General features: G+C 51.9%; 1 protein-coding gene and 1 non-coding gene across 2 annotated transcripts in view; both read left to right on the top strand.

Moving 5' to 3' along the window:
- Positions 1–410: 410 nt before the first annotated feature.
- The window catches only part of Rab11fip4 (RAB11 family interacting protein 4), a 104,105-nt gene continuing 85,804 nt past the window's right edge, over positions 411–18,711 (top strand). The window contains exon 1 of the mRNA XM_036194625.1: positions 411–732. Coding sequence (XP_036050518.1) covers positions 574–732 — 159 coding nt within the window. The 5' untranslated portion in view covers positions 411–573. The remainder of the gene's footprint in view (positions 733–18,711) is intronic.
- Positions 4,408–4,513, top strand: LOC118590448. The gene has a single exon (XR_004945750.1). It is a non-coding gene; the product is annotated as a U6 spliceosomal RNA (small nuclear RNA).

Below are 18,711 nucleotides of genomic sequence, written 5' to 3' on the forward strand. Positions count from 1 at the left end.
GTTCCCAAGCCATAGGTATTCCGGGGTCCTGGCCACACCAAGCCTAACCGAAGCCCTCATTCTTTCTTCCTGCCACCTACTTTTAGTCCTCTCCACCCGCCACCCTTCCAGGGTCCCCGCACCTCCTCACCGCGTCCCTCCCTTGCCCTCACCAAGCTGCGTGGCCTCCAGGCAGCGTCTCGGCTTCCCGGGAAGGAAGGGAATGGTAGCAATCAAAGGCACTAAGGTTAGGGAACACCCAGAACCGGCAGAGGACGTGCGCACCGGCCAGTCGCGGGGTGCACGGGCGGCGCGGGGAGCCGGACCTCCCCGCCTCTCCCCCACCCAGCCCCGGTTCAGGTCTAGGAGGGGCGGGGCCTGGGGCGGCTCGGGTCCTTTTGTCTGCAGCCCCGCCCCGCCCCGCCCCGCCCCGCCCCCACGCGGGCCCGCGGCGCGCGGCAGACACGAGCGGCTGACACGAGCGGCCGCCGCGGGCGGAGGCTGCGCGCCGCAGACCCGGGCGGTGCGAGCGCCATGGCGGCGGCGGCGGCGGCGGCGGCGGCGCGGGGCTCGGGCTAGCTGCGGGCGGCGCGGATGGCGGGCGGCGCGGGCTGGGCGGGCGCCCCCGCGGCTCTGCTGCGCTCCGTGCGCCGCCTGCGCGAAGTGTTCGAGGTGTGCGGCCGCGACCCCGACGGCTTTCTACGCGTGGAGCGCGTCGCGGCGCTCGGCCTGCGCTTCGGCCAAGGCGAGGAGGTAAGGAGCTGGCGGGCGCGTCCCCATGTTGGGGGAAACCACCGGGACCCCGTGCTCTGGTCACACCCGGGGGTTGGGGGGAGGCTGTGCGTCACATGGCACCCCCGCGGTGGCCGGCCGGCCGGCCTGTCCACCTGCCCTTCCCTCCGGGCCATCCCCAATCCGAGGAGCTCTCAAATCGAGCCTCTGGGCACCCCCTCCCACACACGTCAAGTCGCAGGGGTATGGGTGCACCGCACCAGGCCTCAGGGTGACAGGGGCAGGTCCTTAGCTGCACCTGCCCAACCTAGAACAGGAGATGTCTGCTTGGGGCCACCCTGGATTCTGGCCCAGTTCCTAGTGTCCTCCCACTCAAGCTGGATGGGCAGGCCTGACTGGCCGCGGGCTGTGCTGGCTGCCGCCGGCGGCCAGGACCAAGCTGAGGAGTGGTGAGCTGAGCCTCTGGTGTAGGGCCGCACGGGTGGCACAGAGCAGAATTGTGGGGGCTTGTTAGCCTGTCTGAATGGCAGGATCTGAAGGGCCAGTGTGTCGTGAATAACTGCCCATTGGGCTAGTGTCCTCTTGCCATCCACACAGGGGCTAGTGTCCGTGTCGGAGGGGAGGACAGGGCACTGTGTTCATGTAGCCCTGCAGTGATGCGCGTCTTCTGGATTCAGAAGCTCCCGCTGAGCTTTGGGTTCCCAAGGCCAACTGAGACCTCAGGCTGTATGTGGGGAGCTTGGGATCTTGGTCTCAAATGTGGACTGGGTGGCATTCTGTTCTCAGGACAGATCAGAGTGGCATTTTAGAACGTGGGAGGAGTTGGGCTGGTGCCTTCTTGTCACCTGACAAGTGGGAGGTAATAACTATCCCTTTCTAGGTGTCTGGGCACTGGCCAGAACCTGGGAATCCCCAAGAGCAGGAGGTGGAGGAGGGAGGCAGGTGTAAGGACTCTGGTCCCCCATCCCTCTTGAAGCCCATTCTCTGCCTCCTCTCTGCTTTGCTGGGGCATCTGCTGCTGCCTCCACCTTTCTCCTACAGAGGTTAGCAGAGTCTCCCTTCTTGGCCAGCATCTCCCACCTGAGCAGACTGAGCAGCCCCTAACACGGGAGGCCACAGGCTGAGGAGCCCCTAACACAGGAGGAGGCCACAGGCTGAGCAGCCCCTAACACGGGAGGCCACAGGCTGAGGAGCCCCTAACACAGGAGGAGGCCACAGGCTGAGGAGCCCCTAACACAGGCCACAGGCTGCGCAGCCCCTAACACAGGAGGCCACAGGTTGCTGGTGTGAAGGCTCCTCCTTGCTTTGGCTGAAACCTAGAATTGTAGACTCAGACCCTGAGGCGTGGGAATGGCCAGAGCCCTGTGACCATATCCCCAGGCTGGACAGACACCTCCTGTCCTTAGACCCTGCTCCCTCTACACTTGAGAAACAAACCTGCTTGTCGCTCAGTCGTCCTGTGTCTGCACAGAGACTCACCTGGGTTTCCCTTCTGCAGTGTAGCCTTTAACTATGTGAAAATGTCTCTCCTCTGCCCATGTTCCTGCTTACCCTTTCACCCCTGTCTGAAGCCTGAAGCCATTTCCAGCCCATCCAGCAGGGGCCAGATTTCTACAGATGTCATTGATGAATTGTCTGACTGTTTCCCAAGCACTAATAGGGCTGGACCTGGTTAATACGCACACGGGGGCTGGCCAGTGATTCCTTTATTTACTAAATGATTCTTAGATCATAGCTGGAGTTTCTGGTGACTAGAGCAGGTTGCAAATGTGGACAGCCAAAAATAGATCTATTATATTCCTGTCCCCTAGGGTGGTGACCAGAGCATCCCTGCACTTACATGTAGCTTTCTCCCTGAAATGAGATCATACTGCACCATGTATTGTAACCCAGCCCCTCCCCCAAATGATCCTCACATTTAAGCTTACATAAACTATCATCATGTCTGTTATGCAGACCCTTTACACATTTCTCTATTTAGCCCCAAAATGTCTACTTTTGATTTTTTTAAAGCTTGTTTTCTCTCTCCAGGACTGTGCACTGCCGCTAGTCCATGTGACTCTGGCACAGTCCCCTCCAGGATCCTGGCTTGTTAAAGGGGTCAGGCCTCTTGTCTCTCGTTAGTTTCTTAAATCTCAGCCTGTGGCTCATCCCTCATTCCCACTCAGTTTTATCGTGTTTCCTCCTGAGCACCTTGGTCCTCACTGCTGTCTGCAGCAGCCCTGCTGCCGGTGCGGGAATCCTCCAGCTGTGGCTGAGGGAGAAGGTGCAGGGCAGGACCACGGACAGGGCCTGAGGCTCGGTGGGGCTCTTCTGCCATCTCTACAAATTCTCAAATACAGCGGAGCACTGTTCCTCAGAGATGAGGTTCCTTCCCAAAGTGCTGTGGGCTCAGACTGCTGGTTTTGTTTACACCTCTGCCTGGACATTGATTCCCAACCCATTGGTGCTCTAGAGACAATGATTGATTATTTCTTAGACATGAGGTTCACTGTCTACATTTCACTAACTGCCCTGGCTTACCAGGGAGAGCGGGATCAAACACAGTAGGTTTTAGAGTATGAAATAAATATCCATGAGAGCATAAATAAGTAAATGAATTAATAATGCGAAAAGTCCCCATACAGGAGAAATCCAGAAGCTGAGAATATACTCAGAAGGTAAAATGATTTCCTGGCATGTATGAACCCTGGATTTGATTTGCAGAACTACATTTAAAAAACAAAGCAATGGATATGGCTGTATAAGCTTGGGCCCGTCAAAATCCTATCATGGGCTAGAGAGGAACTCACAAGGCCCCAGCTCTCCATTAACATTTATAGGCAGTTAATAGTAGCCATTGGGGAGGGTTCATGAGGACTTTCTCTCCCTAAAGATCTATAGACAGTTAATGGGTGCTGGGCGGAGGAAGAGCCATATTCTTTAATGATGAAGCCACTGGTAAGGTAGCTATGCTCCTGTAAATAAAACCTCTGGCCCATGTTCCTGTCAGCAACGCTGATGGGGCTCATTTGGTCTCCAAGAAGAGAAACGGGGTTGAGGGAACATGAGAGCGGGAAAGGTGGATTGTTGGGAAGAGGATGATTAGTGGGTGGAGGGCAAGGGGGTTAATGGGGGATGAAAATGATCAAAATACAATCCATACATGCATAAAATATCACAACAAATCCCAGTATTATGTGTATTAATACAGGTTAATAAGACAAAGGTGTTTTTTTTTGGGGGGGGGGTTCGAGACAGGGTTTCTCTGTGTAGTTTTGGTGCCTGTCCTGGATCTCATTTTGTTGCCCAGGCTGGCCTCGAACTCATGGAGATCCGCCTGCCTCTGCCTCCCAAGTGCTGGGATTACAGGTGTGCTCCACCACCACCTGGCCAATAAAACAAAATTTTAAAGGCAGACATGGCATCACACACCTGTAACCCCAGCACTTGGGAGGTAGAGGCAGGAGGATCGGAAGTTCAAGGTTGGGGCCTGGGAAGTGGCATGAGTGGATCCCCTATATCCCACAGTGGAAGGAAAGAGATCTGGCTCCTGAAAGTTAACCTCTGAGCACCACATATGTGCAGTGTGTGGCACCTGTATGTCCACACACACCTGAGAAAAAGAAAAGAAATCCAAGGCCATCCTTAGTTACATAGGGAGTTGGAGGCCAGCCTGGGATAATGAGACCCTGTCTCAAAATTTAAATAAAAAAAGTGCTCGTTTTGGCAGCACATATACTAAAGTTGGAATGATACAGAGAAGATTAGCATGGCCCTGTGCAAGGATGACACACAAATTCATGAAGTGTTCCCTACTTAAAACAAGTAAACATATGATTTGTGTGAGATAATTCCTCATCAAGGAGGGAGCTTGACCCCTCACCCCTTGGGCAGGAGTTATGCCTCGACTTCCTAGGAGTTCAGTGGGAGAAGAGCAGAAATTGACAATGGAGAAACCTGACAAATACCACCCCAGAATGTCACCAAGGTCAGTGCCAGCCCTCACTGAAGGGACAAGAGTGCTTCACCCAGCTCACAACTATGGTGGAATGAGAGAAACAGTGGACAAGCCCCAACACCACCTGAGGACATTCCGCCAGGCACCGACCAGAGCTCCTTAAAATGGCCAGGGAGAGAGATGAGTGTGTCGGGTGGCATCCTGGGTGGAGTCCTAGGACAAGAAGAGGACACTAGTTAGACAGTCAGGAGGTCTGAAGGATGCACTTCATTGATCACAGCATGTGTCTGCCAGACTGGTCTCCTGTAGTCCCCTGATTTGATAACTTAAGGTCTTGGTGCCACCCTGAGGCCTCTGTCAATGGTGCTATTGTTCCCAAGACACAGGCTGTAGATCAGGAGGAAGCACTCAGGTGTGGGGCTTTGGCAGGTGCTGGGCATGCCCCTGCCTCTCTTGCTGGGATCTCTGCAGGATGTGTGGACCTGCGATGAAGGAGAGTTTATTTTCATTCAGACTTTCTAAGCTGCCAGAGGTGTCCTCGGAGGGTGTAGTGGGTAGGGGACCCTGAAGTGAGGAGGCTTCTGTGAGCTCCCCTGCATGTCTGGCATGTGGATTGGAACTTTACCATATCCTGCATAGGTACGGAGCAGCCTACAGTCCCAGCCCAGTGCTTAAGCCCAGGAGCTGTCCCCAGCACTGGAGCAGAAACCAGAAGCAGAGTTGGAGGAAGGAGATGAGGCTGTGGAAAAAGGTGGACGGAGGGGATCTTAGCCTGGGGAAGCAGCACTGATAGTGAAACTGGGCCAGATGAATCCTGTGGGTGTCCAGGTCTGACGGCCCTGGCTGCCTCTCCTTCCTAGGGTCAGGGAAGAGCCATGGCAAGCATGTTGTCTGGGAAGGAAACAGAGTTACCTCGGTCTCCCCGACACCCATGCACTGAGACCCGCTGCAGGCAGGAACACAGGTGTCCCCCAGTCTTTATATGGGGTGTGGTAGGAGGGGTGCAGCTTTGACTCTGGGCTGTGTATTGAGGGCTCCTTCCCTCCTACCCCCAAGCAGTCCTACCAGAAAAGGTAGAGAAGGGAACCTGCACCCTACACAGCTGCCTGGGATTGAGAGCTGAGCCGAGCAGAGCCCAAGCAGGTTGCAGGGAGCAGTGGCCTGGAAGTACCCCAATGTATGCATTCCCACCCCTGTCCTATGGAGTGTGTAACCCCATATTTTTATAGAATACGCATTCTGCTTTTGATTGTTGTTGTTTTGTTTTTGAGACAGGGTCTAATTTAACCTAGGCCAACCTCCAACTCACTATGTAGGTGGGCATGACCTTGAACTCCTGATTCTCCTACTTACACCCTGTGAGTGCTGGGGTTTCGACATGTGGCTATGCCCAGCTCCACAGAGTGATGGTGAAGGATGTCTCCCATACCATCACTCTTACCGTGTCTCTGGCCTTTTTCACTCTCCTTTCCTCTTGTGGTCGCTGCTGTGTGCCAGGGCTGGCACACAGCAGGGCTAATGGCGCTTGAGCCATGACTAGAAAAGAGCCTAGGCATGGCGGTGCAGGCCTTTAATCCCAATGCTTGCGGAGGCAGAGGCAGGTGGATCCCTGTGAGTTCAGGACCATCCTGATCTACCTAATGAATTCTAGAATATGAGAGAGAGAGAGAGAATCCAGAAGCTTAAAAGTGGACACCCTTAGGAACCCTGCTAAAGATCCATTACTCACAGCTTCTGTGTTCACAGGGACAGGGTAGCAGAAGAAACCAAGCCCCCAAAATTTGTATACCAGACCTTTATGTAGCCACAGCCACGTTATTGCTGCAAGAATGTCCCTTCTTCCCTTTGGACTAATGCCCCATGTCAAGCCCACATCTTACTGCTTATAGCTTAAGGCACAAAACTCAGAAAAGATTGACAGCCTTCTTAGACACAGTTCATGTGGCCTATAGTAAGCACAGTCCCCAAGAAGGCCCCAGGCTAAAGCCAGTACCTGGGCAAGGCAGCTATAAGGCTCATATGCACAAAAACAAAGCCCGAGAAGGGAGGAGCTCATTACAGTTATGAAGTAGCAACGAAAATCATTTTATGGTCGGGGGAATTATATTAAAGGGTGGCAACATTACAAGGCTAAAATCCACTGTTTGAAAATAATCCTGCAGAGAGTTAGGGACTCACCACTTCCGAAGCCAGGCCATTCTGTATAGGCAAAGCTGTCTGAGGTCTCTTTCATACAGTGACCTGAGGCTGTCCCCTAGCACTCCATCTGCTCATCCTTCTAGCCACCTAGCCACCAGCCCACTCACTAGAGCATCCATTTATCTGGCCATTCTTCCATCATCTACCCATTCATCATTTCCTGTATCTGGGTGCCTACTTTGTGGATCCATCCATCCACCTAGCCAGCTGTCAGCAAGATCTTCATCCAGTCCTCGTCCATTGTGTGCTCACCCACTGTCTTAGGGTTTCTATGGTTGTGATGAAACACCATAACCAAAGTATCTTGGGGAGGGAAGGGTTTATGTGGCTTACACTTCCATATCACTGAAGGAAGTCAGGACAGGAACTCAAACAGGGCAGGAACCTGAAGGCAGGCACTGATGCAGAGGCCATGGAGGAGTGTTGCTTACGGACTTGTTCTCCATGGCTTGCTCAGCCTGCTTTCTTATACAATCCAGGACCAACCACCAGCCTAGGGGTGGCACCACCCACAATGGGCTATGCCCTACCACATCAATCATTAATTGAGAAAATGCCCTGAAGGCTTCTGTACGGCCTAATATTAAGGATGCATTTTCTTTTTTCCTTCAATTTATTTTAAAAATTTTTTATTTTATGTGCATTGGTGTTCTACCCACATGTATGTCTATGTGAGTGTGTCAGATTCCCTGGGACTGGAGTTATACAGTTGTGAGCTGCCATATGGGTGGGTATTGGGAATTGAACCCAGGTCCTCTGGAAGAACAGCCAATGAATGCTCTTAACCGCTGAGGCATCTCTTCAGCCCGGAGGCATTTTCTTAATTAAAGTCCTTCCTCTCGGTTGACTTTGGCTGTGATAAGTTGACATAAAACTATCTAGAACGCCCACCCTTCTCTAGCCATCTGCCTGTCCATTCATCCACCCACCAGTCCAGTCTTTACTGCTGTAGAGCATCAGGCCTGGCCTTTCCATCAGGTGCCACGCGGCTGTGTGTAGTGAAGTCACAGGAAGGGCAAGGAGAGAGAACTCAGGCTGGAACAGGGGCAGATGGTGACCAGAGGGACGAAGCAGGACTGTCTGGTTCTTATGTTTGGAAGGATAGCAGCATCCCGGCACAGGCTGTCCTGGCTGTCCTGAACTATCTTTATAATTTCTCACTTCGGCAAGCTGTTGCTGGTGGTAGGGCTGGGGTCATCCTGAAGAAGAGCTGCAGCCTGGATTCTTTCTGAGGGAGCTTGTTAAGATGATTGAACCTGTCTGCTCCTCTATAAAGTGGAGCTCCGGGAGCTGAAGACTTGGTTCAATGATCACTGCCTTTGCAGGAGACTCACAAGGCAGCTCACACCCAGCTGTAACTCCAGTTCCTGAGGATCCAGCACCCTCTCTGGCCTCCTTGAGCACTAGACCTGCACACAATACACCTGTATATGTGCAGGCAAATACTCATACATGGAAAAAAAATTGTTTTTTCCCCAGAGCTGAAAGCGCTCTACCACTGAGCTAAATCCCCAACCCCTAAAAAAAAAATTTTTTTTTAATTGCTTTTCATGTGTATAGGTAGGTGTCTTGCCTGCATTCATATCTGTGTACCATGTATTTGCCTGGTGCCCAAGGAGGCCAGAAGAGGGTATGGGATTCCCTGGAACTGGAGTTATAGACAGTTGAGAGGTGCCATGTGGTTGCTGGGAACTGAACCCAGGTCCTCTGGACGAGCAGCCAGTGCTCTTAACTGCTGAGCCATCTCTCCAGCCCAGATATGTTTTTTGTTTTTTTGAAACAAGGTTTCTCTGTGTAACCCTGGCTGTCCTGGAACTCACTCTGTAGACCAGGCTAGCCTCAAATTCAGAGATCCATCTGCATCTGTCTCCTGAGCACTGGGATTAAAAGAGTGAGCCAAACTGCCTGGCTTAAAAAATGTAAAACAATCTTCCCAAAAAGGATTTATAAAGTGGAGGTCAAGGCCATTCTTTGAGGGGCGGTTTGGAAGGCTAGAGATAAGAAACATACACACACACAACCCAGCATAGGCTTACTGCACCCTTGTGTGAGTGCCCTGGATTACTGAGATGTCTCTGCTGCCCTGGGTCCCAGGATGCCTCCTGTCCCTCCCTCCCTCCCTCCCTCTCTTTCTTTCTTTCTTTTTTTGTTTGTCTTTGTTTTATGTGCACTGGTGTTTTGCCTTCATGTATGTCTGTGTGAAGGTGTCAGATCCTCTGGAACTGGAGTTACAGACAGTTGTGGGCTGCCATGTGTGTCCTCTGGAAGAGCAGTCAGTGCTCTGGGCCGCCGCCATCCCTCCATTCATTCCCCCATCCCTTTCTGCGTGGTACTTTCCACTGCAGGCTCCCTTGTGCAAAGAGCAGAGCTCTTCCAGGCTGCACTGGTGTTTCCTGTGGACAGGAGGAATAAGGAACAGACAGAGAGCCCTTTGCCCAGCCTTTGTGTTTCTTCATTCACCCTTCAGCAGCCAGAAGCTCTGGGAGCCGAAGTGACTTGGGCAGGACCCGAGGTGAACACAGGTCTTTCTGCTTCCAAAGCTGCCTCCTCACTGCCTGCAAGAGCTGGGGGTCTTAGGCGCTCAGAGGTGGGGGATGGGAGAAACCGCAGCAGAGGATTCCTCTGGCCTTCTGAGGCTGGAGTGGCTCGCTTGGAGGCAGGACTGAGCGGAAATAGGCCCGGGTCTGTGAGCCCCTTTTGGAGCGCGGCAGCCACCTAAGTGTACTGGGAAGACCGGAGGCTGGCCTCCGTGGATGGCCCAGGGGCCGCCGGACTTGAGGCTTGGGGTTGGGAGGCTGCCGGTACCTACATCCCGTTCTGGTTCAGACCATGGTCAAGCAGGCCCGAGGTTTTCTCAAGGTCCTCAGCACCTCTGCCTTCCCATGTGCTTACACCTCAGTAGGCAGCTCTAGCCAGTTGATTCGGGAGGGAAGAGGCGCTGGCTGCGGGCACCTTCCCGACTGGTCCTCCAAGAAATTACTCTGTGCTTCCGCCCCCTTGCTGCCGTGGGGCTGCTGACCGCAATGGTTGCCGGGTCCCTTCCACTGTGCCTGGCACACAGTGAGAGCCCAGGTAACTGTGACTCTGAGCGTCAGCTGTGGTTTGATGGGTAAGGTGTCCATTTCCCTTTCCACGTGCCTTTTCTAGCGCCTGCTCCATGTCACACATGAACAAGGCATTCCTTTCCATAGAGAGATTCCCAATGGGGCAGGAAGGCTAGGGGAGAAACCTGGGTGGTTGGTTTTTTTTGTTTGTTTCTTTGTTTTTGAGGGGGTGAGTTGGTGGCTTTTTTAACTTTTGTGTGTGTGTGATTTTTATTGACAATTTGTACTTGGAAATGTTGATGGGGGACAGTATGACGCTTCAGTACATACATGTATTGTGGAATGTGCTAATCAAGCTAATTAACCCACTTCCTCTGTTCTCAGCACTTCGATTTGGTGAGAACGTTGAAAACCCACCTTGGCATATGCAGTTGCATAATTATTACCTGTAGCCACCTTGCAAAGCAGTAGACGGTCAGAGCAGAGGTCTCCTGTCTAACTGGACCATTTCCTGACCCCTCCTTTGCACAGTGATCCCTTTGGTTGGTGTTACTCAGTGAACTTGGCCCTGGCAGGGTGAAGTCCCGGAGTGCAGCCCTCCATGGATGACACCCTCCAGAGGATGGAAGGATGCTGGGGCTGTCACTGAAGTTGGGGCCTAAGAGAGGACTCGGTCTGTTTCCGCGGGCTGGGCTCCTTTGGCCCTGCTACTGCCCCTTGTGCTTAGCTGGAGAATTAGACTGTGGTGTGGGTGTCTCAGAGACCCTGAGCCCAAATGCACACTACCAGCCATTCTCCCCCTCTCCACTCTCAGGATTTAACCCAGGGCCTTCAGGATGCTATACCCTCAGCCCTAAATGTTCATTTTCAACTGCTGCTGTGACTGTTGTTACTGCGTGTGTGTGTGTGTGTGTGTGTGTGTGTGTGTGTGTGTGTGTACGCGCGCGCACGCATTCATGCATTGCTGAGAACTTGGTCTGTGGCTGAGCTGTCCCCACCCGGTCTTCTGAGGTTCACCCCTGACCCCACCCCCCACCCCAGCTCATGGATTCTTTCCTTTCTGATAGGCTGTAATCCAGGTCACTGTTCTTCTGGATGCTCAAAGGTTTCCTTCGCTTTGCTTTAGTGTAGAATTGTAACATTTGGATATTTTTATTTGATATTTTTTTTTTAAATTTATGGTGCTAAGGATGGAACCCATGGCCTTTACCACAGACCCACATCCTAACCTGTCACTTCCCTGCTTTCTGTTGTTGTTTGAGACAGGGTCTCATGTGACCCAGGCTGGCCTCAAACTGTAGCCAAGGATGACTTGTTTCTTCCTGTCTTCCTTTCTACACCTCCCAAGTGCTAGGATCACTGGCATGCACCACAGATTCTGTTTAGCTGCTGCAGATGGATCCAGGCTTTTTTTCTTTTTTCTTTCTTTTTGAGACAGGGTTTCTCTGTGCAGCCCTGGCTGTCCTGGAACTCACTCTGTAGCCCAGGCTGGCCTCGAACTCAGAGATCCTCCAACCTCTCTGCCTCCCAAGTGCTGGGATTTAAGGCATGCACCACCACTGCTTGGCCTCTCATCAGTCCCTTTTAAAGAATTCCCTGAGGCTGAAATTGTATCTCAGTAGTAGTGTGTTTGCCTAGCCTGTATGATACCTGGGCTGTGACTCCCTACACCACAAAGATAGATAGATAGATAGATAGATAGATAGATAGATAGATAGATAGTTAGTTAGTTAGGGCGGGCTCTGACATTCTCTAACATTTATGGAATCCATATTTAGCTATAGACAAAGTCATGCTGTGTCATCCAGGCTGACCACGAACTCACAAACCTCCTGCCTCATCCTCATGAATGCTGAGATTACAGGTGTGCACCACACTCCTGTCTCCATTAATAGATTTTAAAGTACGCAGCACTGCTTCAGGGTCTTTAATAAATATTATTTTCAACCCACTAACTTAGACGGTGCTGCCTTTACTGTATATCCAGTCCTCCCCATAAGAGCAGGGTATTAAAAATTAGTATCTTAGAACTATGCTAAATTAATGCTAAACATTTAATGTGATGTTACCACTGAGAATAAAGTACTTTCTTCATTGTTTATTTACTTTTAAACTAATTTATTTTCCGTTTTTATGTGTATGGGTATTTTGCCAGCATATCTGTCCACCATGCACACATAGTGCCCATAGAGCTCAGAAGAGGGCGTCAGATCCCCTGGGAGTTACAGACAGTTGTAAACCACCATGTGGATGCTGGGAATTGAACTCAGGACCTCTGGAAGAACAAACAGTGCTTTTAACTGCTGAGCCATCTCTCCAGCCCCCCTTTGTTTGTTTGTTTGTTTGTTTGTTTGTTTGTTTTTTGAGATAGTCTTGATATAAAGCCCTGCTGGCCTCATCTTCCCAGAGATCTGCCTGCCTGTCAAATAAGTGCTGGGATTAAAGGCGTGCGTCTCCATATCTGGTCCATTATTGCAGCAGGCTTTCTTTTGGGCCACCAGCTCCCAAATCATGACATGGAGACTTGCTATTAGCTATGAAAGCCTGGCCTTAGCTTAGGCCTGTCCCACTAGCAACGTATTTTAACCTGTTTTTCTTCATCTACATTTTGCCTTGGGGCTTCTTACCTTTCTTTCATTCTGTGTGCCCTACTCCATGTCTGGCTGGCCTCTGGCGTTTCCCTCTCTTTCTCCCTCTCTCTCTTCTCTCCTCCTACTTATTCTCTCTGCCCACCAGCCCTGCCTATCACTCTACTACCTAGCTATTGGCTGTTCAGCTTTTTATTAGACCAATCAGGTGTGCCTTAGGCAGGCAAAACATCATTAAACAAATGCAGCATAAACAAATGAAATACACCTTTACATGGTTAAAGCAATATTCCACAACATAAACAAATGTATCTTTGCCTAGTTAAACAAATATTCCACAACACATTTATTATATTTTTTTATTATTATTATTATTATTATTATTATTATTATTGTTGTTGTTACTACTTAGCTACATGTTATTGGCATATAGGAATATAATTTATTTTTTGTCAGTTTATCTCTTATTTCACCATTAGTGTGAATTCATTTATTCTAGTGATTTTTCCAGTTGATTTATTTGGATTTTCTAGGTAAACCTGTCCTCTTCAAAGGCAATTATTGCCCTTCCTTCTGCGATGTGAGATGGGATGAGCATGGGAGGCATGTCCTTTGTGAGAAGCGAGAGAGGCATGTTGGGACATTGACTACATGGCCCCATCCAGAGCCAGGAGAGCAGCGAGGGCAGGTGGCTGGCCTCTGCCAGAGTTGCAGGCAGCATTGGGTGGGAGGTGATGGTTCCTGCCGAGGTAGGGGGCTGATGGGAAGGGGCTGGCAATAAGCAGTCAGGTGTCTCCACTGCAGATCTGCTGAGACTTCAGCACATCCAACAAGACATCCAGGACAGAAGTGCAGAGGAGAATGGACAGGCTGATCTGGGCTTGGGTGACAGGCACTAGCCTTGGGTACAGAGTTGGCCTTGGGCATCCAGAGCAGCTGTAAAGCCAGGCAGCTCCCTGACCTCTGCAGTGGTCCAGATGTTGGGAGAGCCAGCAGGTGTGAGGGCTGGTGGGGACAGTGTCAGGACTCTATCATTCTTTTCTTACCATGTGAAAAGGGGGGTGGGCCTGAGAGATGGTAGAGACACTTGCATGCAGGCCTCACAGCTCGAGTTTGATCCCTGGACTGTATAAGGTGGCAGGAGGGAGCTGACCTCTGACCTTGCAGCTACATACACACACACACACACACACACACACACACACACACACACACACACACACACACACACACACACACACACACACACACATACACACACACACACACACACACACACACACACTTTTTAATTAGGTGACTGCAGTGTACCACCATTAAGTGTCATGTTGGTGGTCAGCTTCTCCAACCCTGGCCTCCTTTGCATTTACTGCAGAGCAGAAAGCTCTTTGTGGTAAGTGACTTCTCCACAGCTGCTAAATGTTTATTGCCAGGATGGCCCTTTTTCAATTTTTCAGTTGACGCAAAGAGTTGGTGAGTCCGGAGTGGGGGCATGTGTCTGTGTCTCCAGTACTTGGCTGGTGGAAGCAGTGGGATCAGGAGTTCAGGGCTGTCTTTGACTGTGTATCAGATCCCGGTCCAGGATGAGTTACACAAGACTTTGTCTCAGAAAAAAAGAAAGGGAGGGAGGCAAGGAGAGAGAGAGGGAAAGCACTCATCATCTACTGCTCACACACCTGAAGTCGGGGTCGCCCACCAGGTGGCGCTGGGCAGAAGCTACAGGTGTGAGGTCCCGGCCTGGTAGCCCCAACACTCTTTAAGCAGGGGATTGCTTTCCTTCAGCTGTTCTCTGTGGGAGTGAGCACAGTATGTACCAAAGGCATGGCCAGCATTAGTTGAACATCTGAGTGAGCGATTAGGTGAACTGCCAGGGCTAGCCCAGAGCACAGCCTGCTCAGTTTGGTCCTGAAAATGTGGGGTTCACAAGCAGTTTCCTCTGCATCCCCAGACACCAGTGAAGCCTTTGGGGGAAGCTAGAGGGTGTTGGGGTCCAGGACCTGAGGTCTGGGATTGGAGCAATTACAAGTGGACTCTGCACTTTCCAGCTTGCTGACTGTGTCTTTCAGTCCTTGTCTGTGAGGTGGGGTCCCCCTCTGGGCGTGTGGGGTGGCTCCAGGCAGGTGAGTGAAAGGATGAGGACATAGTGCTTGGCACAGGACAGGAGCGGCATGTCCTAGGCACCTTGTTCGGGGCGTGTCACCGTGGCCTTAGGCACATTTGGAAGAGACAGTACCACAGGATGGACTCAGGCCCTTGGGGATGGGCCACTGTGGCACTGTTCTGCAGGTGCTGTGCCAGCCAGATGACCCGGCTGGATGGTGGTGGTGCCACCACTGGGAACAGCAGGTGCAGGGGAGGTTGAACCGGTGATGTCACACAGAGTGTGGTGCCACCGCTTGGCACGGCAGGTGTAGAGTAGGTTGAATTGGTGGTATCGCGTAGAGGAGACAGCTTCTGGCTTCCAGCTCTTGTGAGTTCCGGCTTCACTTTCTAGCAAGCTGGTAACAATTTGTCCTCGGTGTTCTCATCAGTGACAGTGGGCCTAACTAATAATAGAAACTGCTCCATAGGCTCACGGAGTGTATCTGGATTGATTCAGGCAATGCTGGTAGGAGTACCAGGCTCAGACTAACTGCTCCGGTTGCCAATTACTATTGTGTTGTTATTATCACTGCTCTGACTCTGGGGAGCCCGGTGTGGTGGGGTCTGGTAGTAGGTGAGTTAGCACACACCCAGAGAGGGGATTGCAGTCTGCCCTGGGGAGGGTGGGTGAGTAGGGGTGATGGTACAGCCCCTCTGTTTTCTGTGGCTGCCGGAACTCTTTCCCACCAACCCTAACTGCCCTGGAGTCAGCTCAGAAAACCTGAGTATGCTCAATGACCAGGCTCCTCAGAGGAGGCCAGCCCTGCCACTCCCTGCCTGGCGGAGTCTAGCAGCTGCTCAGCCCTGTTCCCTTCTGGGGCGGGGAACTCCTTGGGATTTACAGGGGAGCTTTGAACCTGCAGGTCTGAGTTGGGATTTATAGCACAGAGCTGTGCCTTCAGCCCTCTGCACAGGAGCCCAGGGAGCCTGGAGCTCACTGCTTGCCTCTCTCCTGGCCTGGAGGGCCTAAGGCTTGTGCCCTTGTGTGTGTGTGTGTGTGTGTGTGTGTGTGTGTGTGTGTGTGTGCAGGAGCTCTGCAGCTTAATGGTTTCTGGTCTCTGGGACCTTCTTGCTCTGGCCCTCCCTCCCCCTCCCTAACCTCCAGTCTACATGCCTGCTTTGGGAGAGAGATCTGAATTATGAATCAAGGCCTGAATCGTGTATGAGGCCTTTCTCGGCCCATTTGGTGCTGCAGAGCTTGCTGGGAAAAGGTTTGTATCTGCAGAACAGACCTGAACCTTTCCTAGTCCTTAAGGAGCTTTCCCAGCTGACTTCAGGGCCTCCTGCTATGGAGAAAGGCAAGTGAAGAGGCGGCCCTGGGTCCCGGCCCTGGTCCACTGTAGTCATGCTGGGGAGTCCAGACCACCAGCCTCTTCACTGAGGAAGTTGCTTGGTCATAGAGACCACCTAGAATCTGTCCTCCTGAGGTTTGTGTTGGGTACAGTCTGGGTGGAAGCTGCCCTAGTAGTTGCTGGCAGTGGGGGTGGGCAAGTGGATCCTATGTTCTCACTAAGGACCAGCAATCCCCCTCACCCAGAAATGTCTCAGAGTCGTTTTGATTTCCATTTCGCTGATGACTAAGGATGTTGAGCATTTCTTTAAATGTCTTTCAGCCATTTAAGATTCTTCTTTTGAGAATTCTCTGTTTAGCCCATTTTTTAAATTGGATTGTTCAGTATTTTGATGTCAGTTTCTTGAGTTCTTTATATACTTTGGATATCAGCCCTCTTTCAGATGTGGGGTTGGTGAAGATCTTTTCCCATTCTGTAGGCTGTCTTTTTGTCTTATTGACTGTGTCTTTTGCCCTGCAAAAGCTTCTCAGTTTCAAGAGGTCCCATTTATTATTTGTTGTTCTCAGTGTCTGTGCTGCTGGTGTTATATTTAGGAAGTGGTCTCCTGTGCCAATGCATTCAAGACTACTTCCTACTTTCTCTTCTATCAAGTTCAGTGTAGCTGAACACTGTATACATAATAAATAAATAAATCTTTAAAAAAAGATAAGGAGTTCAGGGCTAACCTTTGGCTATCTGAGGTCCCTCTTCTGCCTCTGCAGCCCTGCAGTGGTCAGTGTCTTAGTGAGGTGAATGGAGGTGGAGCTTTTCTGTAGACTGCCCGGGAGCACCTTGTGTCTGAGAGTCCCCAGGGACCTGGATTCGTGGTCAGGCAGACATACCACCCTGGCTGACCAAAACCCACCCAGTGCCCCCAGGCACACCAGTCACCATCTCCTTGTCTACTCAGACCCCTGAAATGACCCCCAGGAGTCCACCTGGCCTCCCTGTGTGCCTCACACTAAGCAGAGCAAATGCTCTCGCCTTTCCATCCCACATGGCCCTGGCTCCTCTTCTGGACTGCGGTAGTTTCATCATGGTCTCTCTGCCTTCTCCCCTCTGATCATGAGCTCCCAGCACCTTCCTAGGTACACACCCAGGTCCCTGGGCCATGCTAATCCCTACCCTCACCTCCACCAGAGGAGAAAGTGCCTTCCTGGCCATTCTCCGTGGCCAGCCTTCCGCCCTCCGGGCCCCCCGCCTAACTGGTGCCTGCCTGAGTACTGTCCACCCTCCCGTGTCGTCTGGTTCTACCCATCTTTTCCCTGGTCCCTCTGGCGTTTCCCATAGCTGCATGTTCATGTCTGACCTTTCGGTCCAGCACAGCTACCTCCGCTGGCTGCCCCCATGTGACGTCCCCAGCCCTGGGCTCCACTTCCCTTGAGCTTCCCCCCCCCCCCCGCCCCCGTCAGGATTCAGGAACCATCTCCTCTTAGAGGTTACCTTCTGTCTTATCGAGCCTGAAATACTGTGGGCCTTCCCTTTTTAAAGAATTAAATGGCTTTACTGCCGCCATGCTTGAGTTTTAAGACGATCCAATTCCGTTTTTAAATTCAGCCGATTGAAAGCTCCTGTGAAGAAGCAGGAGGATTAGCCACCCGGCATGTGGAGATAGATGTGCCGAGATGAGAGCAGGCACCATGGCCTGGACAGCGCTGCTTTCCTGGAGCCTGCATATTTCTAAATGCCCGCATATAATATCGTTCTGCGGGTGAGTCACTGGTCTTTGCTCACACAGCTGGTGAACGGAAGAGGGGGGATTCCAGCCCAGCTCTGTCTACCGCAGAGACCAGGAGTGACGTACGGCCCAGACACGGGGGAGTAGTATCTGTCACCTACATGTTTTACGCTCTTCCAGGGACTATTTTTATTTTACTCATAATGTACAGCAGGATGTCTGTCCTTTCCCTGGGAGCCTCCTGGGGGTTTGTCATTCTCGCCATGGGGCTGAAGACATGTTTGCTGAAGACAGGGACAGCGGACAGAGACGTGCAGAGGCAGTCCTCTTCAGGGGCCACCCACACTTCTGTTGTTCTCATTTCTATTCAGCCACTAAACAAAGGCCTCGTGGGTGGCCAGAGGGACTTCCACTGTGGTAGCCCAGGCTAACTGAGGGGCTGCTGGTCACACCTGGACACTCCAGAGGCTTGAAAAGGCTCCAGCTGTAGCTCAGCTGAGGCTACACTGCCCAGGACGGGGTGGCCATGGTGCCAGTTCTGGCCCATGGTACCAAGTCTCCTTCTTGATACCAGCCAGAGATGCCCCAATGCCCCATGGTCCCTCTTTACCGTGCACTGAGCACCTCAACTCGTGGGATTGCCTTCTCTCCCCATGTTTTTATCCAGCAGGTCCTTGGTGTGGGGGGGGGGGTGTTGGGGGGGGGGTGTATATGTGCAGACACCAGATCCTGTGCGTTTGCAGGGAAGCCAGAGGAGGAGGCCGGGGGGGTCCGACTCTGTCACTCTTCCTCATTCCTTTGAGACGGGGTCTGTCACTGAACCTGGAGCTAGGCTGGTTGCCAGCAAGCCCCAGTGATACTCCCAACTCCATCCCCAACAGCACTGGGGGTGCACATGCAAGCCATGCCCAGCTTTCTACAACATAGTTGTTGGAATCCAAGCTCGGGTCCTCAGGTGTAGGCAGCAGGCTCTCTTACCCACTGAGCCATATCTGCAGCCCAAAGAGAGTTCTTCATCAGGAACCCTCAGCTTTGGGAACCAAAACCCCATGCGTGGTTCAAATGCTGAGCAAATGGC

This window comes from Onychomys torridus, chromosome 8 (assembly GCF_903995425.1).
Source record: "Onychomys torridus chromosome 8, mOncTor1.1, whole genome shotgun sequence".
Lineage (NCBI taxonomy): Eukaryota > Metazoa > Chordata > Mammalia > Rodentia > Cricetidae > Onychomys > Onychomys torridus.